Source organism: Rana temporaria, chromosome 4, assembly GCF_905171775.1.
Source record: "Rana temporaria chromosome 4, aRanTem1.1, whole genome shotgun sequence".
NCBI lineage: Eukaryota > Metazoa > Chordata > Amphibia > Anura > Ranidae > Rana > Rana temporaria.
This window is the reverse complement of record NC_053492.1, coordinates 15,384,991-15,409,524: the sequence shown is the minus strand read 5'-3', so window position 1 is coordinate 15,409,524 and position 24,534 is coordinate 15,384,991. Positions and strand designations below refer to the sequence as shown.

Here is a 24,534-nt window from a genome sequence, read left to right as displayed (position 1 = left end):
TTCCCTGGGGATCAGGACCCCACCTCCCCTAAGAAATGGAACCCCATCTGCACACCATGCTTGCTGGCAGGGCTGGTGTCAGCCACCCTAGGGTGTCAGGATGGAGGAGGGGGCAGAACACACAGAGGAAACCTGAATCCCCAGCCATTTGGGGGGTGTACAAGCAGGGGTCACTGGATACCAGGGGACACCTGTACAGAGCTATTCCTGTCCATTCATTCTATCTAGCTGAGGTTGCAGAGAAGGAAAATGGGGGCTGTGTCCTCAGTCTTCCTCTTTGTCTGAAAGGTGAAACATCAGAGGTCTGTTTAGACCTCTGATATCTCACGAAAGTCCCCCAACAGGGCTCCTAAAAAATAATAAAAAAAACACTGATACCAGTGGTGGAACTACAGGACTCACAAAGGTCATACCTGTGACCGGGCCCTGGAGTTTCACCACCAGACTCGGAGGGAAGGGCCCCGGCTGGGGTTCAGGGGAGGGGCCTTCATGGTTTCTTGCACTGGGGCCCTGAAGGTTCTAGTTACGCCACTGGTCCCGGCTGTAGTGGATGGTGTCCCAACTGAGGAACAGAGCAATGAGGATGGATCTGCATCATGCCCCTCGCACATGGATACTGCTGGGACCTGTAGTTCTACAACCAAGATGGCTGCCAGCTCCAAAGAGCCTGTTTCACCTTCACCTGGGCTGATTGATGCAGGTGGGGAGAGGGGAGCAGCACAGTGCAGCATGTGAAGTGGAAGCAGCCATGGAAGTCTCCTGCAATGATCCACCTGTTGCTGTTTTAGAACAGCCTTCACTAAGTGTAGCGCTACCCCCTCAGGAGCCGCTGGTTAATTTGGGATTGGCGTATTAAGTTACCTCTAATCGTTGTCTAGGGGTGATAGTAGTGAGTAGAGCAGCAAACGAATGTCCAATCAGCAAATAAGGTTTTCTGAATGCTTTATTTCTCGGCCCAACACGACCAACATCAACATGAGGTAGGACAGGAAAGGTTGATGAAGTAAAGAGAACATTGCATGACTATGTTATAACAGATGTGCAATTAAACCGTATTATTACCCCTACTACCCAAAACCAACCTTCTTCCCATTAAATGGAGACCACACCAGTTGTTGGGTAAAATAATAGGCCGTAGCAGCCTTATTTTTATTAAAGATAATAATTTAACAATTTTAACGTAAACAACACACCTGTCCTATAACTAACTGACGTTGGTCTCTGCAGGCGAAAGCCTGTAACTGTAACACTATAAATATATATGAACATATATATACACAAACTCAAACCCTGTATATATATAAACATATATATATACAATTAACTCCTCAATTGCACTGCGGTCTCTCGTGCCCTTCTGTCAGGCCTCAAGCCGATGCGTGCTCAGAGACCCTCCCGACCGCAGTGCACCATACCGTTCCCTCCAGGTAACCTCCGTTATCTGGGCACCATCCTTTTTCCTGTCACCGACAGGTCTTAACTCCCTTATTTTCCGGCTCCTCCTTCACCCGCAGAGACCAAAACCACGCTGCCACGACAACCTCGCTGAACCTATGGATGAAACAAAACACAAACCAACATACACAACACAACACTGACGTACAACATGACCTACATGACCACAAGATATGAAAAAACAAGGGAGGGTGGGTGGGAACTTTTCAGCTCACTGTGCTTGCCCAGGGGCGGGAACAGCCCCTTTTATGACCTCCTCTCTCCTCCCCCTCAACCCCTCACAGCCAATGGTTAATTTTCACTGATAACCCAGCCATGGGGGCCCTACTCTGAGTCACTGCGCTCCTGGATCCGGGCCTGCTTGACTATGGTATAACAGATGTGCAATTAAACCGTATTATTACCCCTACTACCCAAAACCAACCTTCTTCCCATTAAATTGAGACCACACCAGTTGTTGGGTAAAATAGTAGGCCGTAGCAGCCTTATTTTTATTAAAGATAATAATTTAACAATTTTAACGTAAACAACACACCTGTCCTATAACTAACTGACGTTGGTCTCTGCAGGCGAAAGCCTGTAACTGTAACACTATAAATATATATAAACATATATATACACAAACTCAAACCCTGGATATATATAAACATATATATATACAATTAACTCCTCAATTGCACTGCGGTCTCTCGTGCCCTTCTGTCAGGCCTCAAGCCGATGCGTGCTCAGAGACCCTCCCGACCGCAGTGCACCATACCGTTCCCTCCAGGTAACCTCCGTTATCTGGGCACCATCCTTTTTCCTGTCACCGACAGGTCTTAACTCCCTTATTTTCCGGCTCCTCCTTCACCCGCAGAGACCAAAACCACGCCACAGCACCCAAGGGTAAAACCTTATCCTTGGGTGCCCCTCCACACCCTAATGGCCCTCTGAATCCCGTCTTGCAAGCCCAAGAACCACATGTCTATCCCAACTGACGTGAGATGCACCCCATCCCCTCGTAAATACCTCCATGTTTCTTCCTCCAGCTCCATGTGGCGCACCACCAGCCCCCCGTTCCGAGCCATGAACCTGCCCACATCCCGGTTGATCTTCCTTCGGGCCCGGTTGATCCTGCTTACTGACCTTGCTAACCTCCAGGCGGTCCGAGCAACAATGTCAGACCAAACTATAACCGTACCCGGAAACTCCGTCCTCAACCTTAGGATATCAAACTTAATATCCCTGGTGACATCGAGCATCGATCTGACCCCCAGGTCGTTACCTCCGACATGTAACAATAGTACATCGGGAGGCCGGTCCAGCCGTGCAAAACGATGCACTTCAGGAACCATTCTGCCCCAAAGCATCCCCGGGACCCCCAGCCAGCGCACACAGGCTTCCTCCCTTGGGAAGCCCAGTTGCCGACCATCCGGCCTAACATCAGCCCGCCTTGCTCCCCATACTACATATGAGTGGCCCAGGATCCACACCAAGGCCGGGGTACCATCTGAAAGAAAGATATACAAGAAAGAACCGGGTAACTCACAGCACACCAACACACTGACCCCCAAATTTCAAACATGATACACACCATGCACTTGTCCCCCCCCCCCCCCTCCTCCCTATCAGGGATTAACTATCCAACAGATGAGGGCGGACGTAGCTCCTAAATCTCCTAGATTCCCACCTGCCGATTTGCTTCACCACCTCTACTCCCAAACCGCATCTATGTGCTTCAGTTGCCGCACCAATGCGGAAGGAGTGAGAAGAAAAACTTTTCTCATCCACTCCCCCCGCACGGAGCCCTTTTTTAAAAATGGTAACAAATTGGTACCTGGAAAGGGGGGACCCATCACCATGTATCAAAAAGGAACCCTCTGCCCCCCGGGCGCATGTCAAGAAACGCCCGAACCGCCCCCACCGGGCACAGCGTAGACCCCGGCAGGGCAAATAGTAGAACCTCTCGTCCCTTTCCCATCTGATCCGTTTTTGACTTGCGCAGCCAAAGCGACACCCTGTCTCGCCCACAACTTACCTCTTGATAACTCAGGCCGCCGGGCCTCTTCTTCGATGGGCTCACCAACTCCCCTATCCTGAAGGCCCCAAAGAACGCCAATATGAACGCCACCTTAAATAACGCTGACTCGTACTCCGAGGAACAAATACCCGGCAACTGCCCCACCAAACCTTGCAGCACCGAGAACGAAACCGGGCGCCTAACATCCCGGGTCATACGAGCTTTCCTATACCCCTTGAGCGCCTGCCTAACCCAAAAATCCTTGGTGAAATCTTGGAAACCCCGCAACTTGAACAGGAACGCCAAACCCGCCATCTTCTGATTTAGTACCGATACTGACACCCCATCCTCCATGCATCTAGCCACCCAATAAAATAACAAACCTCGCACGTCCGGCCCACAAGGATCAATCGCCGCCCAGGTAGCCAAAGACTCCCACTCTTGCCATACCTTACTGTACGCCACCCATGTGGCTTCACTCACTGACTTTCTGAGCCAACCAGAGATCACGCCAACGCAATCCTCCACAGCTCCTCTGGACAAGGCACTCCGTGTTGTTCCGATCCCGGCACCAACTCTCGGAACCTGTCCCACTGAAAACGAGATAAGGCGTCAGCAATGACGTTCTCCACTCCCGGTATATGAACTGCATGAATAAATACATTCCTTTGCAGACATCTCAGCACCAGGTGTTGCAGCAATCGCACCACCGGTGGCGAGGATGCCGACACCCGGTTAATCGCCTGCACCACTCCCAGGTTGTCACAGTGAAATCTCACCTTTTTATCCCTAAACTCTGCCCCCCACAGTTCCACCGCCAGAACCACTGGAAACAATTCCAGCAGGACCAGGTTCCTTGTAAACCCTGCTTCCACCCAGCTGACCGGCCACGGGCCCGCGCTCCACCTGCCCCGGAAAAAAGCTCAGAAGCCTGTGGACCCCGCAGCATCCGTGTATAACTCCAAGTCAAAATTGCTGACAGGGCCCGTCATCCATAAAGCCCTCCCATTAAACTCCTCCAAAAATGAATGCCATACCCGTAGGTCCTCTCTGTGTATTTTTTGTAAGCTAACAAAGTGTGTAGGAGCCACCACCCCCGCTGTGCTAGCCGAAAGCCGCCGACAAAAAACCCGCCCCATTGGCAAAATGCGGCACGCAAAGTTCAGCTTCCCCAGCAATGACTGGAGCTCCTTAAGTCGAACTTTGCGCACCCCTACCATGCCCTTTACTTCAGCCTTAAGCGCCACTACCTTATCTTCTGGCAACCTGCATTCCATGACTTCGGAATCCAAAGTGATCCCTAGAAAAGTCATGACCGTGCGCGGCCCCTCTGTCTTCTCAGGGGCCAGCGGAACCCCAAAACTCTCCGCCACGTGTTCCAGGGTGGCCAGGAGCACTGACGCCACCCTGGAAGAAGCCGGCCCTACGCACAGAAAGTCATCCAGATAATGGATAACCGAATTCACTCCCGACACGTCCCGCACCACCCATTCCAAAAAAGAGCTAAACGTTTCAAAGAACGCACAGGAGATAGAACACCCCATGGGAAGGCACCGGTCAACGTAGAACTGTCCTTCCCAGTGGCATCCCAACAGCCTAAAGCTGTCCGGGTGAACCGGCAGCAGCCGAAATGCCGCCTCCACATCCGTCTTTGCCATTAACGCCCCTTGCCCATATCGCCTAACCCAGTGCACCGCCGCATCAAACGATGTGTAACTGACCGAACAAGCCTCCGGATCAATGGCATCATTGACCAACCCACCCTTCGGAAACGACAGATGGTGTATTAGCCTGAACTTGTTAGGTTCTTTTTTGGGCACCACCCCCAGCGGAGAGACCACCAAGTCCGCCAAAGGTGCTACCCCAAAAGGACCTGCCATGCACCCCAGAGCCACCTCCTGTCTCAGTTTCTCCGAAACCACGTCCGGATGAAGTAACGCAGACCGTAAATTTCGTGGCACCGGGGGAACAACCCCCAGCTCACACGGAATCAAAAACCCCACTGAAAAACCCCTCTCCAACATAGCCGCCGCCCTTCTATACGGATATCTGCCGAGAAACGGCCGCATCTTTTCCACCTTCACCGGCGTCGTCCCTCTTGTGAGCAAACTCCCCGGTACGGCCCCTGCTCTGCTTAAAACCCTTGGACTGCGGGTGGGAGCCACCGCAGCCCGAGCACTCGTGTTTGTACCGACAGGCACCCCCGAACTTGCAAGAGCCCGCATTAAATTGCCAACACACCCCTTTTGCTCTGCCGGCCGGTTGCCCCTGGGAACTGGAACCCCCGCCCCCCCCTGGAAATAACTGCCCTGGAGCCCTGGCCGCTGTCATCAAGCATAACCACAAGTTCATGTCTTTTTGATTCCAACGCAGGTCAGGCCGGACCGCCATCCTCTGCCTAAACTGTTCGTCGTACCTAAGCCACGCCGAGCCCCCATACACCCTGTGAGCCTCCCCAATGGCATTCTGGTAAATAAACAGACCTGAACAACATTCCGGCTTCTTTTCCCCCACTACACATGCCAGTATGCTAAATGCCTGTAACCAATTGGCGAACGTACGCGGGATCAGCCGGTACCTGCGCCTCTCCTCTTCCTCTTTCTTGGATTCGTCCGGTTTCCCCCTATCCAAATTAAATTTTTCTAACGGGAGCAAAGAAAAAATCTCCACATACTCACCCTTCCAGATCTTTTCCCTGACTTCAGACTTGAGATGAGTCCCTAGAGATGCTTCATAGCAAAGATATATCTCACATTTCGCCGCATCTGCCAAGCGGATAATTTCCTGCCTGGCAGCAGTGTCCCCGGCCCCTTTTCCATCCCCTGCCGTCGTTGGAGCCACCACACTGGCCTGAGCCACCACAGGCGGCACCACCGGGGGAGTCACCGAGTCCCCAGCCTGTGGAGCTGTTGAGGTTGCTGTAGCGGCCGGGGCCGCGGGGGCTACCACCGGCGGGGGCAAGCTTGCCACTACCAGCGGAGCCGCCGGCGCCGCCGGAGCCACCACCACACTCGGCCCCCCCCCCCCCGCGGAAGCCGCCCATGCCGCCGCCGGACCTGGCGCCGCCCCCCCCCCGCGCTCTCAAACCTGCCCACCAGTTCTTTCATGCACGCCAAGAAACCCGCAAATCCCCCCGCCGAACCCGCCGCCCCCCCGCCTGACACATTGCCAGGGGGCGGGGACCCGCCCCCCGCCGACAGAAATACACCGGGCACCCCTACCCCCCCACTGCCACTCTGCCCCCCCACATTCAAATGCACAGCAGGAGAATAAGGTGAATTTGACTTACCCGGCTGCCTAGGGTTAAAACCACTAGCCGACCCGATCACCTCCACCGCAGCTGCCCCCCGCCGGGGGGGTGGTTCCTCATCAGACTCCGAAAGCTCCCCTTCGGACCGGAGCGTAGCAGGCTCATCCGACACTTCCGACAACTCACCAGGGGAAGGATCCCTGGTGGCCGCAGGCCTGGCGTCCGACCGCCCGCCCGCCAGACCCGTTCGCCGTTTTCACCGTCGCCTTCCGTGGGCCAGGGGGTGGGACCCCAGCCCCGTCGACCGCTACCACGCAGTTCACTGCCGCCACCGCCACATCTGGAGACAGGCCACCGGCTGCGGAGGTGTCTGGCCTGGCGGTCGTGCTCCTAGGTCTCCCCCGCAGAGGCGCCGACCCCCGCGTAACAACGCGAGGGGCGGGGCCCGCAACTTCAGACTCCACTCGCCGCGCGGGTGCCGCGGCCGCCCCAGGACTGGCGGAGCGGCTGCCCGCAGAACCCCTTCCGCGCTGGGGATTCCTCCCGGACCCCCCCCAGAATTCTTGGCCGCACGCTTCGCGGGGGGGCCCGGAGGGGCCCGAGGATCGGGATTCCCAAAGTGACGCTGGGCTCGTGGGGACGAATCCGGAGAAAAGCGCTCCGGAGGCCTAGACCTGCGAGCTCGTGCCGACGCGCATCCCCCCTCGTTCGCTGGTGCGTGAGCAACCCCCAGTATGGGCCGCAGTTGATCCCGCAGCCAGTCAGGTCCATGGGCAGCTGCTTCAGCCTGCAGCTGGGCCCAAATAGCAGCAAGGTCAGACATACCTGTTGCTCTGAACTTTTCAACTCGCTGTGCTTGCCCAGGGGCGGGAACAGCCCCTTTTATGACCTCCTCTCTCCTCCCCCTCAACCCCTCACAGCCAATGGTTAATTTTCACTGATAACCCAGTCATGGGGGCCCTACTCTGAGTCACTGCGCTCCTGGATCCGGGCCTGCTGTATCAGGCCTGGATAAGAGGAAAGCAATCCTGCTCTCAGCAGTAGTAGTTACAGTTCGTCGCCACTCCAGCCAGAGTGGGTGAAGTGCTTCCAGACAGACCCCTGCCACAAAACTGGCAGCCGAAGCGTCACTTTAAGGTAGTTGGGAGGAACAGGCCTCTGCCACAGACCTGGCTCTGATTGAATTAAGATGCCAGTTGAGGCCTCTGCCACAGGCTCAATGCTGACAATGTGAACGCAGAGCGAATCTTCCCAATAAGTCACGTTAGGGTCACCGTCTGACAGTTTCAGCGTACCTGTCAGTAACCGTTCACCAGACCCCCGACGGTTCGTTCAAGCCCTTTTGTACAACCTGCCTCCGGGTTCTCCTCAAGCCGATCCCCCACAGAGCGGCACACAGCCTGGGATCTCCTCAGTAGAAGGGGGACCCAGTCAGTCACTGGGGCCCCTTTGTGGCATCAATTGCTCCAGGCCAGAAGGGCCCAGAGTCTGGAACTCCACGTTGCGCGCGACCCCAGGCCAGGTAGGCCATAGTAGTGGGGCCCGCGATGTGCGCACACCCTAAAGGTGGGTGCCGCACCTGGAACCAGGAACCCGCGAAGAACCAAGAACAACAGCTTCCGCCACAGAAATACTCCCTCCCAGCATGCACAGCGAGGCTCAACTCCTCTCATTGGCTGCTGGGAAAAAGCGGCTCCGCCTGGATCCCTCTGGCGCCACCTGCCAGCCAGGGATGGTACCACATCCCTAGAGCGCAGTCTGACCCACAGAACAATCCAGATTTGGCAACAGCCAAATTTAACATAATTCGGAATGAGAGCAATCATTCCCCACTAAGTTTAGCGTAGCGCCTTTACTGAAAGTAAGGGGGCGCTACATAAGTATAGCTGACAATCCTGTACAATGTACCCCTATACTCATTCACATGGGGGAGCCAGGATCTCTGTCACCCAGCTCTCTGTCACCCAGTCCCTGTCACCCAGCTCTCTCTGTCACCCAGCTCTCTGTCACCCAGTCTCCTGTCACCCAGCTCTCTGTCACCCAGTCCCTGTCACCCAGCTCTCTGTCACCCAGCTCTCTGTCACCCAGCTCTCTGTCACCCAGTCCCTGTCACCCAGCTCTCTGTCACCCAGTCCATGTCACCCAGCTCTCTGTCACCCAGTCCTTGTCACCCAGCTCTCTGTCACCCAGCTCTCTGTCACCCAGCTCTCTGTCACCCAGTCCATGTCACCCAGCTCTCTGTCACCCAGTCCATGTCACCCAGTCCATGTCACCCAGCTCTCTGTCACCCAGCTCTCTGTCACCCAGTCCCTGTCACCCAGTCCATGTCACCCAGCTCTCTGTCACCCAGTCCCTGTCACCCAGTCCCTGTCACCCAGCTCTCTGTCACCCAGCTCTCTGTCACCCAGTCCCTGTCACCCAGCTCTCTGTCACCCAGTCCCTGTCAACCAGCTCTCTGTCACCCAGTCCCTGTCACCCAGCTCTCTGTCACCCAGCTCTCTGTCACCCAGTCCATGTCACCCAGTCCATGTCACCCAGCTCTCTGTCACCCAGCTCTCTGTCACCCAGTCCCTGTCACCCAGTCCCTGTCACCCAGCTCTCTGTCACCCAGCTCTCTGTCACCCAGCTCTCTGTCACCCAGTCCCTGTCACCCAGCTCCCTGTCACCCAGTCCCTGTCACCCAGCTCTCTGTCACCCAGCTCTCTGTCACCCAGCTCTCTGTCACCCGCTCTCTGTCACCCAGTCCCTGTCACCCAGCTCTCTGTCACCCAGCTCTCTGTCACCCAGTCCCTGCCACCTAGCTCTCTGTCACCCAGCACTCTGTCACCCAGTCCCTGTCACCCAGCTCTCTGTCACCCAGCTCTCTGTCACCCAGCTCTCTGTCACCCAGCTCTCTGTCACCCAGTCCCTGTCACCCAGCTCTCTGTCACCCAGTCCCTGTCACTCAGCTCTCTGTCACCCAGCTCTCTGTCACCCAGCTCTCTGTCACCCAGCTCTCTGTCACCCAGTCTCCTGTCACCCAGCTCTCTGTCACCCAGCTCTATGTCACCCAGTCTCCTGTCACCCAGCTCTCTGTCACCCAGCTCTCTGTCACCCAGTCTCCTGTCACCCAGATCTCTGTCACCCAGCTCTCTGTCACCCAGTCTCCTGTCACCCAGCTCTCTGTCACCCAGTCTCCTGTCACCCAGCTCTCTGTCACCCAGCTCTCTGTCACCCAGCTCTCTGTCACCCAGCTCTCTCTCACCCAGTCCCTGTCACCCAGCTCTCTGTCACCCAGCTCTGTCACCCAGTCCCTGTCACCCAGCTCTCTGTCACCCAGTCCATGTCACCCAGTCCATGTCACCCAGCTCTCTCTCACCCAGCTCTGTCACCCAGCTCTCTGTCACCCAGTCTCCTGTCACCCAGCTCTCTGTCACCCAGCTCTCTGTCACCCAGCTCTCTGTCACCCAGCCCTCTGTCACCCAGCCCTCTGTCACCCAGTCTCCTGTCACCCAGCTCTCTGTTACCCAGCTCTCTGTCACCCAGTCTCCTGTCACCCAGCTCTCTGTCACCCAGTCTCCTGTCACCCAGCTCTCTGTCACCCAGTCTCCTGTCACCCAGCTCTCTGTCACCCAGCCCTCTGTCACCCAGCCCTCTGTCACCCAGCTCTCTGTCACCCAGCTCTCTGTCACCCAGCTCTCTGTCACCCAGCTCTCTGTCACCCAGCCCTCTGTCACCCAGTCTCCTGTCACCCAGCTCTCTGTCACCCAGTCTCCTGTCACCCAACTCTCTGTCACCCAGCTCTCTGTCACCCAGTCCCCTGTCGCCCAGTCCCCTGTCACCCAGCTCTCTGTCACCCAGCTCTCTGTCACTCAGCCCCCTGTCACCCAGTCCCCTGTCACCCAGCTCTCTGTCACCCAGTCCCCTATCACCCAGTCCCCTGTCACCCAGCCCTCTTTCACCCAGTCCCCTGTCACTCAGCTCTCTGTCACCCAGTCCCCTGTCACCCAGTCCCCTGTCACCCAGTCCCCTGTCACCCAGCTCTCTGTCACCCAGTCCCCTGTCACCCAGCTCTCTGTCACCCAGTCTCCTGTCACCCAGTCTCCTGTCACCCAGCTCTCTGTCACCCAGTCCCCTGTCACCCAGCTCTCTGTCACCCAGTCCCCTGTCACCCAGCCCCCTGTCACCCAGCCTTCTGTCACCCAGCCTTCTGTCACCCAGCCCCCTGTCACCCAGCCCCCTGTCACCCAGCCCCCTGTCACCCAGCCCCCTGTCACCCAACCCTCTGTCACCCAGCCCTCTGTCACCCATCCCTCTGTCACCCAGCTCCCTGTCACCCAGCTCCCTGTCACCCATCCCTCTGTCACCCAGCTCCCTGTCACCCAGTCCCCTGTCGCCCAGTCCCCTGTCGCCCAGCCCTCTGTCGCCCAGCCCCCTGTCGCCCAGCCCCCTGTCACCCAGTCCTCTGTCACCCAGTCCTCTGTCACCCAGCCCTCTGTTGTCGCCCAGTCCCCTTGCTGTCGCCCAGTCCCCTTGCTGTCGCCCAGTCCCCTTGCTGTCAGCCAGTCCACCTGCTGTCGCCCAGTCCCCCTGCTGTCATCCAGTCCAAGTGACAAGTGACACGCTGAATCTGGTGACGGGATGGGTGGCAAGTGACACACTAAATCTGGTGGCAGGGGACGGATGGCAAGTGACATTTCCGAGTGTCTTCGATGCTCTCCGGCGCCCCCCACCTCTGGCCACATGCGGTATTGCATGCAATTGAAGTCAATGCGGAACAAATTATTTTCGTTTCCATTAACTTCAATGGGGAAACTCACTTTGATATGTGAGCACTTTGGATTACGAGCATTCTCCTGGAACGGATTATGCTCGTAATCTGAGGTTCCACTGTGTAATATATATATATATATATATATATATATATATATATATATATATATATATATATACATATATATATATATATAATCTCCCTAGCCCTATGTGCTTTCATATCTGTCTTATCTTTATATAATACGCTCTTTAAATGTTTCTTTAAAATGTATGGTTTTCTCTTTTATGAACAAGAAAATAATGACGTTATGATGTTGGGCTGGTATAATAATGCTATGGGGCTGGTATGAAATGTTTTCCAGGGCTGGTTTTTACTCCCAGTCCGGCCCTGCTCTGCAGCGTGCACCTAAAGCTACGTGGTGTGTGTACTGTCTGTGTCTGTGCTATTTTTCTCAATGATTTTCATCCATATTGCTGGGACCAGACATTACATTAAAGCCACAAGCAGTTTTAAATGACTTTTTTCTTATAGTAATCTAATTTTGTACAGGGACAATTCTAAACATGTGCCACTTCACAGGCATACTATAGACACCCAGCAGGTACGATAGTTAAAGGAATTTTTCTTTTTTTTTTTTCACTTTAAGCATCATTAAAATCACTGCTCCAGAAAAAACAACCGTTTTTAAAACTTTTTTTTCCATTGATACATGTTCCCTGGGGCAAGACCCGGGTTCTCAAAGACGTTTTACGGCAATAACTTGCATATTAGGCTTTAAAATGAGCACTTTTGAATTCGAACATTCGAGTCCCATAGACGTCAATGGGGTTCTAAATGTTCGCGCGAACGTTCGGTCCGTTCGAAGGTTCTGGTGCAAACCGAACGGGGGGGTGTTCGGCTCATTCCTAATCCTGGAGGGCAGGGACTGATGTGAATGTACAATGTATCTGTAAAGCGCTAGGTAAATAGAACTACCTGTAATAATAATAATAATGATAAATGTGTTTTTTTCCCTGCAGTGGTGGTGAAACCGGGCACCTGTCCCGTGGTTAATACCCTTGTAGCATGTAAGCTCCCCATCTCCAATAACTGTCAGGGAGACTCGGATTGTTCCGGGACAAAGAAGTGCTGTAACATCGGCTGTTCTTTTGAATGCCAGGAACCAGGTAAGTGGATGACTGTGATCAGATATTAAGTGGCCCGGTACAGACCAGATCTCATCCAAATGTGAGGGTGGAACTGTCAGTATTGCCCCTAGGAGCCAATAATGTGATCCTCCCTTTCCTTCTCCCAGTGCAGCGTGTATAAGAACAATGGGCCAAATCCTCAAAAGGGATACGCCGGCGTAACTGCTGTTACTCCGTCGTATCCCTGGTCGTAACTATGGAACTGATCCACAGAATCAGTTTCCCATAGTTAGGACGAAGATCCGACATGTGTAATTGAATTACACTGTCGGATCTTAGGATGCAGTACCGCATCCGCCGCTGGGGGCATTTTGCATCGAAATGTCGCCTCGGGTATGCAAATTAGGACTTACGGATATCCACGAAGCTTTTCAGCTTCGTTTTTTCTCCGTAAGTTATATTTTGCAAACGCAAAATTAGGGCTGCTTTTTCAAGGTGTAAACTGTTTACACCTTGTAAAAACAGACCTTTCTTGCTCACGACTCGATTTTTTTTAAATTTCAAATTTTTTTTGGCGCCGTATCTTTTTTTTTACCCAACGCAACTTTATTGTCCCGTTGCAATCCACAAAGCCCGACGTAACGTAATTTCGCGCTATGCACGTCGGGAAAATGACGTCATGAGCATGCGCAGTACGGCCGGCGTGGGAGCGCGCCTCATTTAAATGGTAATCGCCCCCTGGAGAAGAGGAACGCCTTGCGCCGGCGGAATTTAAGTTACACCGCTGCAAATTCCCAGGTAAGTGCTTTGTGGATCGGGCACTAACTTGGGAAATTTGCGGTGGTGTAACTTAAATGGAAAAAGTTAAGTTACGCCGCCTGGCTGAGGATTTGGCCCAATGTGTACAGCAAGTTTTTACACAATAAACTACCCACAGACCGCTACACAATACACACTGACCACTACACAATAAACTACCCACAGACCACTACACACTGACTGCTACACAATATACTACACAGACCGCTACACAATACACACTGACCACTACACAATAAACTACCCACAGACTGCTATACAATAAACTACCCACAGACCGCTACACAATAAACTACCCACAGACTGCTACACACTGACCACTACACAATACACACTGACCACTACACAATAAACTACCCACAGACCACTACACAATACACACTGACCACTACACAATAAACTACCCACAGACTGCTACACAGTAAACTTTCCACAGACCGATACACAATACACACTGACCACTACACAATAAACTACCCACAGACCGCTACACAATAAACTACCCACTGACCGCTACACAATACACACTGACCACTACACAATAAACTACCCACAGACCACTACACAATATGCACTGACCACTACACAATAAACTACCCACAGACCGCTACACAATACACACTGACCACTACACAATAAACTACCCACGGACCACTACACATTGACCGATACACAATAGACACTGACCACTACACAATATACTACGCACAGACCGCTACACAATAAACTACCCACAGACTGCTACACACTGACCACTACACAATACACACTGACCACTACACAATAAACTACCCACAGACCACTACACACTGACCGCTACACAATACACACTGACCACTACACAATAAACTACCCACAGACCACTACACAATATGCACTGACCACTACACAATAAACTACCCACAGACCGCTACACAATACACACTGACCACTACACAATAAACTACCCACGGACCACTACACATTGACCGCTACACAATAGACACTGACCACTACACAATATACTACGCACAGACCACTACACAATAAACGACCCACAGACCGCTACACTTTAATAATATAATTTTATAATTTGTTCACTTTGATTTTTGGGTTGTCTTTGAATTCAGCCCTCTGTAGGTGGATCATTTTAATTTCCATCAAATGATGTACCATCCCTTCATTCCTAACACATTACCCCATTCATATCCGTATAGATATCCAGCATGAGATATATATATAACGAGACCCTTGCTCGCTCGCTTCCGCTCTCCCGCCACTCCTCTGCTACTATTGAGTCAGCTTGCAGATCGCAACGTCTGATGGTTCGGTCATCCAAGGCTCCGGGATCCAAACTACAGCTATGTCCTATTAGGGATCCATCAGAAAAAACACCAGGCAGGCTGTATGTAAGTTCAAACAGGAATACCTTTATTGGAAGTACACAACTCACTTTTAAACAGAATTTGGAACATCCCGCCCCCAACAATCGCTTTCCTATTGGTCAATTGTAAAGTACATGGAGTTCTCCTTCAGGTCCTCTTAGGCATGCAAATGAGGACTTGAACATGAGTCAGCAGGGATTGGTCCGATAGCTTACATTATGTCTGCTATGTGTAATAAGACAGAACAATGGAGCCGTCTGGAGCTTTAAGACAGGGAAGAAGACCCCCCACTGTGTAACAGATTTCAAAGAGATACACTTCAGCATTCCAAGGTCCATGACATTACTTCCCCTGGGAAACAGTCCAACAGCCACAGTGGGACCCCGAACGGGTCAACTCGAGGATGTTGGAAAAGTAGTCTTAAGGTTCCAGGTCTGTCTGCTGGGATAACCCATCTGCTTTCCTTTTTTGAGGCCCTGGCCCATAATCGGAAGGCAAGAGGCTCGCATTCAGTCCTCTCCAAAAGCCTCTGTCCCGGCTAGGTCTGTCACACATCTCCCCCTTTGGCAGGAGACTAACACAGGTGGAGACCCCAATGCCGTTACCGACACAGTACCCCAAATAAATTGTCCCAAACCGAGCATTACTCACCCAGCCAACCTCTGCCTCTCTCAGAGAACATGCCTGCCGCTGGGGAGAAGCCTGGACTGGCCCTTCTCCCTGGAGTCCTTTCAGCCGCTGGAGAGAAGACAGGGTGACTGGGCTCAGGTCATCATGCTGTTGGGGATCTGGGCCAACTGCCCCCCATCCCTGGGGTATACAAGTGGAGACTGAAGTCCCATCCACTTGTGGTAGGTGAAAATCCCCTGGTGCTTGCAAAGCAAGGCTGACATCCTCCTGACTCAGTGATTCAGCTGGGAGTAAAAGCTTTACAACCTCAGCTTGTTGCTAGAGAGAGGGGCCAACTGCCCCGGCTCCCTGGAACTCCACAGTTGTTTCCGGTGCTGGGCAGAGATTGGTAGCACTCTGCCCTGTTGCCAGTACTTGAGCTGGCGATGCATAATCCATTACATCTTCTGAACAGTCCATTAAGTCCATACATTCTGAAATCTGTGGCTGGGGAGATGAGCCAACTGCTCTAGCCCCCTGGAACTCCATATCATCCGCTTCGGCCAGCCGTTGGGGAAGGAGGCTAAATTCCACCACACCCAAACTGTGTAGCTGCCATTGGGGAGGTGAGCTGGCTGCTTCCTTTTCCGTTCCCTCATCTGGCTGCTGTGACAACATGTTTGTGGTACTGTCTCCCAGATGCACGGATCTTTGCTGGGGAGGAAAGACCACCTTCTCTCCCCTGGCCAACTGTTGGGGAGGGACAATGAACACCTCTCCCTTCTCCCCCTGTATCTGCTGCTGGGAAGTGATCGCCACCTTCTCACCCAGAGCCTCCGGAACTGCCACAGGGGTGGGGCAGAGGTCTTGAACCCTATGTCCGGTGACCAGCGCTTCAGCTGGGGAAGTTCCTTGTAACTCCACAGATACTGCCCTTGGTGCTGGGCAGAGCACAGTGAAGTTTGACCCTAATACCAGCTCTTCTGCTGGAGGCTCATCAGGTTGTTCTTCCTCAGCAGAAAAGTCTATTAAATCCCCTGTCTCTGCAACTGGTGTCTGGGGATAGAGGTTCACCATCTCCTGTCCATAGAACCCAGAAGATGCTATAGGTACTGAGCAGAGGTTAGCAGAGCTGTGCCCTGTAGTCAGCACTTCAGCTTTGGGAATGGCAATCTCCAGCTCCTCTTGTCGCTCTCGTTCTCTCTCTTGTCGCTCATCCTGCAGCTGGATGCCTCTAATGGCATTCTGTATGGTGGTCTCTGATGGGTTAGCACCATATAATGCCAAGTGCTTTCGAACTCGGTGCTGAAACAAGTCTTCAACTGACCGGGGTACTGCATCACCATCCCTCTGATCCATCTTGGCTAGCTCACTGATCAGGGTGGCCTTGTTCTTTGTCCCACCAGTCCCTCCACGGCTCTCAAGTAAGTCTTTCAGCTCTCCTGCATGCTGCATAGCTGGTCATTCATTGTGGTGGTTTGGAGTGTCCCAGTAACTGGAGAGCAAATCCCACCGCTGCCAACCAATGTAACAAGACCCTTGCTCGCTCGCTTCCGCTCTCCCGACACTCCTCTGCTACTATTGAGTCAGCTTGCAGATCGCAACGTCGGAGTCATCCAAGGCTCCGGGATCCGAACTACAGCTATGTGCCGTTCGGGATCCATCAGAACAAACACCAGGCAGGATGTATGTAAGTTCAAACAGGAAGACCTTTATTGGAAGTACACAACACACTTTTAAACATAATTTGGAACATCCCGCCCCCAACAATCGCTTTCCTATTGGTCAATTGTAAAGTACATGGAGTTCTCCTTCAGGTCCTCTTAGGCATGCAAATGAGGACTTGAACATGAGTCAGCAGGGATTGGTCCGATAGCTTGCATTATGTCTGCTATGTGTAATGAGACAGAAGCCCCAGGGGGCAATCAATGTACACAATAGCCAGACACAGAACAATGGAGCTGTCTGGAGCTTTAAGACAGGGAAGAAGACCCCCCACTGTGTAACAGATTTCAAAGAGATACACTTCAGCATTCCAAGGTCCATGACATATATATATATATATATATATATATATATATATATATATATATATATATATATATATATATATATATATATATATATATATATATATATATATATATATATATATATATATATATAATATATATATATAGTGTGTGTGTGTGTTTAGGGGTTCTGAGTAACTTTCTAACAAAAAAAGATAATTTTCACTAGGGATAAGCTTCGTATTCGAGTCGAACTCATGTTCGACTCGAACAACGTATGTTCGATCGTTCGTCGAATTACGAAAGTTTTGGGCCGTTCGCGCCAAATTCGAGTTGCGTTTCACGGCCCATAATTCAATGCGAATCCGCATGCTTGGCCAATCACGGAGAGCCATAATTGGCCAAAGCCAGGGTGGCTTTGGCCAATTATGGCTCAGGGGGTTTAGTACACGCCCCACACTATAAAAGGCCGCCTGCAGGTCGGCCTTGTGTAGTGTGTTGCGGTGGTTAAATGAGAGAAGACAGAGAGAGAGAGATTGTAATTTTTAGTAGGTAGATAGAGCAGGCAGGCAGGCAGGCTAGTCAGTTAAAGTTACCGTGTGTAGAGGATATATATGCATCCCAGGTGTTGTATATATATTTATACACTCTATAGTTTAGCTAGATCTGCACTTCCTAATTTACTGGCAGGCAGGTGATTTTGCTAGCTGCAGTATTCTCACGTGGTGTACTGCCTGTGTCCTCTGCAGTGTGCACCTAAAGCTACATGGTGTGTACTCTCTGTGTCCTCTGCAGTCTGCACCTAAAGCTATGTGGTGTGTACTGCCTGTGTCCTCTGCAGTCTGCACCTAAAGCTACGTGGTGTGTACTACCTTTGTCCTCTGCAGTCTGCACCTAAAGCTACGTGGTGTGTACTGCCTGTGTCCTCTGCAGTCTGCACCTAAAGCTACGTGGTGTGTACTGCCTGTGTCCTCTGCAGTCTGCACCTAAAGCTACGTGGTGTGTACTGCCTGTGTCCTCTGCAGTGTGCACCTAAAGCTACGCGGTGTGTGTACTGCCCGTGTCCTCTGCAGTTTGCACCTAAAGCAACGTGGTGTGTGTACTGCCCGTGTCCTCTGCAGTGTGCGCCTAAAGCTACGTGGTGTGTGTACTGTCTGTGTCTGTGCTATTTTTCTCAATGATTTTCATCCATATTGCAGGGACCAGACATTACATTAAAGCCGCAAGCAGTTTTAAATTACTTTTTTCTTATAGTAATCTCATTTTGTGCAGGGACAGTTATAAACACATGCCACCTCACTGGCATACTATAGACACCCAGCAGGTACGATATTTAAAGGAATTTTTCATTTCTTTTTTTCACTTTAAGCATCATTAAAATCGCTGCTCCAGAAAAAAACTACCGTTTTAAAACTTTTTTTCCATTGATACATGTTCCCTGGGGCAAGACCCGGGTTCTCAAACCCGTTTACGACAATAACTTGCATATTAGGCTTTAAAATTAGCACTTTTGAATTCAAACATTCGAGTCTCATAGACGCCAACAGGTTATAAATGTTCGCGTGAACGTTCGGTCCGTTCGACGGTTCTGGTGCAAACCGAACGGGGGGGGGTGTTCGGCTCATCCCTAATCCTGGAGGGCAGGGACTGATGTGAATGTACAATGTATCTGTAAAGCGCTAGGTAAATAGAACTACCTGTAAAAATAATAATAATAATAAATGTGTGTTTTTCCTGCAGTGGTGGTGAAACCGGGCACCTGTCCCGTGGATAATACCCTTGTAGCATGTAAGCTCTCCATCTTCAAGAACTGTCGCGGGGACTCGGATTGTTCCGGGACAAAGAAGTGCTGTAACATCGGCTGTTCTTTTGAATGCCAGGAACCAGGTAAGTGGATGACTGTGATCAGATATTAAGTGGCCCGGTACAGACCAGATCTCATCCAAATGTGAAGGTGGAACTGTCAGTATTGCCCCTAGGAGCCAATAATGTGATCCTCCCTTTCCTTCTCCCAGTGCAGCGTGTATAAGAACAATGTGTACAGCAAGTTTTTACAAAGCATTTTCAGAGCTTTCGTCCAGCTTTCAGCAGCTCTGTAAAAGTGTCCATCCAGTGGTACACACTGGGAGTAAACAGGGTGTGTAGTACATCCCGTCCTTCTTCCTCGCTGCTGTTCCCCCATCTCATGTGCCACTAATGGCTGTCACAATGACAGCAGGGAGTTCTTGTGTAAATACAGCAGCTTTAGAAGCTGCTGCTGTAAAAAAAAGGACATCTGTCACTGTGTTTATAAACATTGTTCAGATGTAAGATAGAGAGGTAGAAAGCAACATATTTATGAATATTTTTCAGACAGGAGATAGAGAGATACAAAATAACATTGTTTATAAACATTGATCAGATGGGATGACAGCATACATTTTTGGGACATCTTATTTCACATGGGCCGTACTCCATCAGGAGTCCACTTGCTCAGTGAGGGGATCTGTCTGCTGATCCTCCTCTGAGCAGGCGGATAGCTGGTCCGTGTCCGCTCCGCGTATGCAGAGTAGACACAGACACAGGCTGCTCTCCTCTATGGGCAATTGGATGTAAACGACCCCCGACTGTCATCTGATCCTCCCAGATGGAGGGTAACAGATCCCCATACATTCATTTTTAGCAGATTAGATGTAGGTGGGTGCAGTGGCGTAGCGTGGGTTGTCAGCACCTGGGGCAAGGTAAGTAATTTGTGTCCCCCTAATCCGCTGACTTTTCACACTCCCCGAGTCCCTTCCCTTCCTACAATAGTACTGACCTACCTGATTCCTACACTGACCACTACACTAACCTCTACACTGACCTACCTGACCTCTAATCTACCTGATTCCTATACTGACCACTACACTATACACTGACCTACAGTATCTTATTTCTATACTGACCCTTACACTAACCCACCTGATTCCTACATCAACCACTACACTACACACTGACCTACCCGATTCCTATACTAATCACTACACACTGATTACTACACTACCCACTAACCTACCTTATTTCTATACTAACCACTACACAATACACTACCCACAGACCGCTACACAATACACACTGACCACTAGACAATACACACTGACCGTTACACAATACACACTGACCACTACACAATACACTACCCACAGACCACTACACACTGACCGCTACACAATACACACTGACCGCTTCACAAACTACCCACAGACCACTACACAATACACACTGACCACTACACAATACACTACCCACAGACCACTACACACTGACCGCTACACAATACACACTGACCGCTTCACAAACTACCCACAGACCACTACACAATACACACTGACCACTACACAATACACACTGACCACTACACAATAAACTACCCACAGACCGCTACACAATACACTATAATAATATAATTTTATAATTTTTTCACTTTGATTTTTGGGGTGTCTTTGAATTCAGCCCTCTGTAGGTGGATAATTGTAATTTCCATCAAATTATGTGCCATCCCTTCATTCCTAACACATTACCCCGTCCATATCCGTATAGATATCCAGCATGAGATTTTTGACTGTTGAGATCTGATGTGTTTTCAAAGTGTTCCTTTCATTTTTTTGAGCAGTGTGTATGTGTATATATATATATATATATATATATATATATATATATATATATATATATATATATATATATATATGTGTGTGTGTGTGTGTGTGTGTGTGTGTGTGTGTGTGTGTGTGTGTTTAGGGGTTCTGAGTAACTTTCTAACAAAAAAAGATAATTTTCACTAGGGATGAGCTTCGTATTCGAGTCGAACTCATGTTCGACTCGGACATCGTATGTTCGATCGTTCGTCGAATTACGAACATTTTGGGCCGTTCGCGCCAAATTCGAGTTGCGTTTCACGGCCCATAATTCACTGCGGCATCGCAGTGCATTGCTGGCTGATGATTGGCCAAGCATGCATTATGACCCGCATGCTTGGCCAATCACAGCTTGCAAAAAACGGAGAGCCATAATTGGCCAAAGCCAGGGTGGCTTTGGCCAATTATGGCTCAGGGGGTTTAGTACACGCCCCACACTATAAAAGGCCGCCTGCAGGTCGGCCATGTGTAGTGTGTTGCGGTGGTTAAAAGAGAGAAGACAGAGAGAGAGAGAGAGAGAGAGAGAGAGTGTCATTTTTAGTAGGTAGATAGAGCAAGCAGGCAGGCAGGCTAGTCAGTTAAAATTATAGGCTCGGATTCAGATAGAATGCTCTATCTATGGGCGGGCGTAACGTATCTTAGATACGTTACGCCGCTGTAACTTTGGGCGCAAGTTCTGTATGCAGAAAGAACTTGTACCCTTAGTTACGGCGGCGTAACGTATGTGTGGCGGCGTAAGCCCACCTAATTCAAATGGGGATGTTGTGGGCGTGTTTTATTTAAATTTCAGATGACCCTGCCTTTTTGACGTTTTTTTTTTAAAAGGCGCATGCGCCGTCCGTGAAATATCCCAGTGTGCATTGTGCCAAAGTACGCCGCAAAGACATATTGGATTCGACGTGAACGTAAATGACGTCCAGCCCTATTCACGAACGACTTACGCAAACGATATAACATTTTCAAAACTCGGCGCGGGAACGACGGCCGTACTTAACATTAGCTACGCCTCATATAGCAGGAGTAACTATACGCCAGAAAAAGCCTAACGTAAGCGACGTAAAAAAATGCGCCGGCGGGATGTACGTTTCTGAATCGGCGTAAATACCTCATTAGCATATTCCTCGCGTAACTATACGGAAGCGCCACCTAGCGGCCAGCGTAAATATGCAGCCTAAGATACGACGGTGTAAGACACTTACGCCAGTAGGATCTTAGGCAAATCTATGCGTAACTGATTCTCTGAATCAGGCGCATAGATACGACGGCCCGCACTCAGAGATACGACGGCGTATCAGGAGATACGCCGTCGTATTTCGTATCTGAATCCGGGCCACAGTGTGTAGAGGATGTATATGCATCCCAGGTGTATATATATTTATACACTGTAAAGTTTAGCTAGATCAGCCCTTCCTAATTTACTGGCAGGCGGGTGATTGTGCTAGCTGCAGTATTCTCACGTGGTGTGTGTACTGCCTGTGTCCTCTGCAGTGTGCACCTAAAGCTACGTAGTGTGTGTACTGCCTGTGTCCTCTGTAGTTTGCACCTAAAGCTACTTGGTGTGTACTGCCCGTGTCCTCTGCAGTGTGCACCTAAAGCTACGTGGTGTGTACTGCCTGTGTCCTCTGCAGTGTGCACCTAAAGCTACGTGGTGTGTACTGCCTGTGTCCTCTGCAGTGTGCACCTAAAGCTACGTGGTGTGTGTACTGCCCGTGTCCTCTGCAGTGTGCACCTATAGCTTCGTGGTGTGTGTACTGCCATTTTCTTCTGCAGTGTGCACTTAAAGCTACGTGGTGTCTATACTGTCTGTGCTATTTTTCTCAATGATTTTCATCCATATTGCAGGGACCAGACATTGCATTAAAGCCGCAAGCAGTTTTAAATGACTTTTTTCTTATAGTAATTTCATTTTGTGCAGGGACAGTTCTAAACACGTGCCACCTCACAGGCATACTATAGACACCCAGCAGGTACGATATTTAAAGGAATTTTTCCTTTATTTTTATTTTTTTTTCACTTTAAGCGTCATTAAAATCACTGCTCCAGAAAAAAACAACCGTTTTTTTAAACTTTTTTTTCCATTGATACATGACAATAACTTGCATATTAGGCTTTAAAATGAGCACTTTTGAATTAGAACGTTCGAGTCCCATTGACGTCAATGGGGTTCTAAATGTTCGCGCCAAAGGTCGGTCGCTCGGCTCATCCCTAATTTTCACAAGCAGGAAAGAAATGTCAGAATTGGCCCGGTAGTGAAGTAGTTAAAGAGTTATGGCTTTTTTTTCTGATCTGGAAGTGTCACCAAAATAAAGACATGCACGGTTTTCTCGGCAAAAAGCTCTCCCAGCAGAATTCTTGTAGAGAAAACCGTGCGTGTGTACGAGGCTTCATTCTCAGTATAGACAGTTATTGGATTGTTATATCCTGGAGGGCAGGGACTGATGTGAATGTACAATGTATCTGTAAAGCGCTAGATAAATACAACTACCTGTAAAAATAATAATAATAATGATAAATGTGTTTTTTTCCTGCAGTGGTGGTGAAACCGGGCACCTGTCCCGTGGTTAATACCCTTGTAGCATGTAGGCTCCCCATCTCCAAGAACTGTCTCGGAGACTCGGAATGTTCCGGGACAAAGAAGTGCTGTAACATCGGCTGTTCTTTTGAATGCCAGGAACCAGGTAAGTGGATGACTGTGATCAGATATTAAGTGGCCCGGTACAGACCAGATCTCATCCAAATGTGAGGGTGGAACTGTCAGTATTGCCCCTAGGAGCCAATAATGTGATCCTCCCTTTCCTTCTCCCAGTGCAGCGTGTATAAGAACAGTGGCCCAGATTCAGAAAGCAATTGCGCCCGTGTAACCATAGGTTACACGGCGCAATTGCTGACTTGCTCCGGTGTAACGAGTGCTCCTGATTCAGGAACCTTGTTACACCGGCTGCATCCTAAAATCTGCGCGGCATAAGGCTCTTATGCCTCGCAGATTTTAGGCTGCATTCTTGCGGGGGCCGCTAGGGGGCGCTCCCATTGTGTATCAGCGAGTAGTATGCAAATTGCATACTACCACTGATTCACAAGCTTGCGCGGGCCCCGCGCAAGCCAGGTACGGAGTTTCCGTACGGCTACTTTAGCGCAAGGCTGCCCCTTCTAATAGTAGGGGCAGCCAATGCTAAAGCATAGCCGGCCTTCCCGCGCCGTGAAATTTGAATTTCACGGCGTTTGCGTAAGTGAAACGTGAATGGCGCTGGACGCCATTCACGTTCACTTAGAAACAAATGACGTCCTTGCGACGTCATTTGCTGCAATGCACGTCGGGAAAGTTTCCCGACGGAGCATGCGCTCTACGCTCGGTGCAGGAGCGCGCCTAATTTAAATGATTCCCGCCCCCGGCGGGTTCATTTAAATTGCGCGCGCTTACGCCGGGCAAGTTTGCCGGCGCGCCCTTGCAATTTACGGAGCTACTGCTCCGTGAATCGAGGGCAGTGCAAAA

The 24,534-nt window shown here is 50.7% G+C and overlaps 1 protein-coding gene across 1 annotated transcript in view; it reads left to right on the top strand.

Annotated features, from left to right (window-relative positions):
- Positions 1 to 24,534, top strand: part of LOC120935976 (WAP four-disulfide core domain protein 3-like) — a 114,415-nt gene that overhangs the window by 70,104 nt on the left and 19,777 nt on the right. Inside the window, exons 3-5 of the mRNA XM_040348029.1 lie at positions 12,480 to 12,626; positions 19,132 to 19,278; positions 23,576 to 23,722. Coding sequence (XP_040203963.1) covers positions 12,480 to 12,626; positions 19,132 to 19,278; positions 23,576 to 23,722 — 441 coding nt within the window. The remainder of the gene's footprint in view (positions 1 to 12,479; positions 12,627 to 19,131; positions 19,279 to 23,575; positions 23,723 to 24,534) is intronic.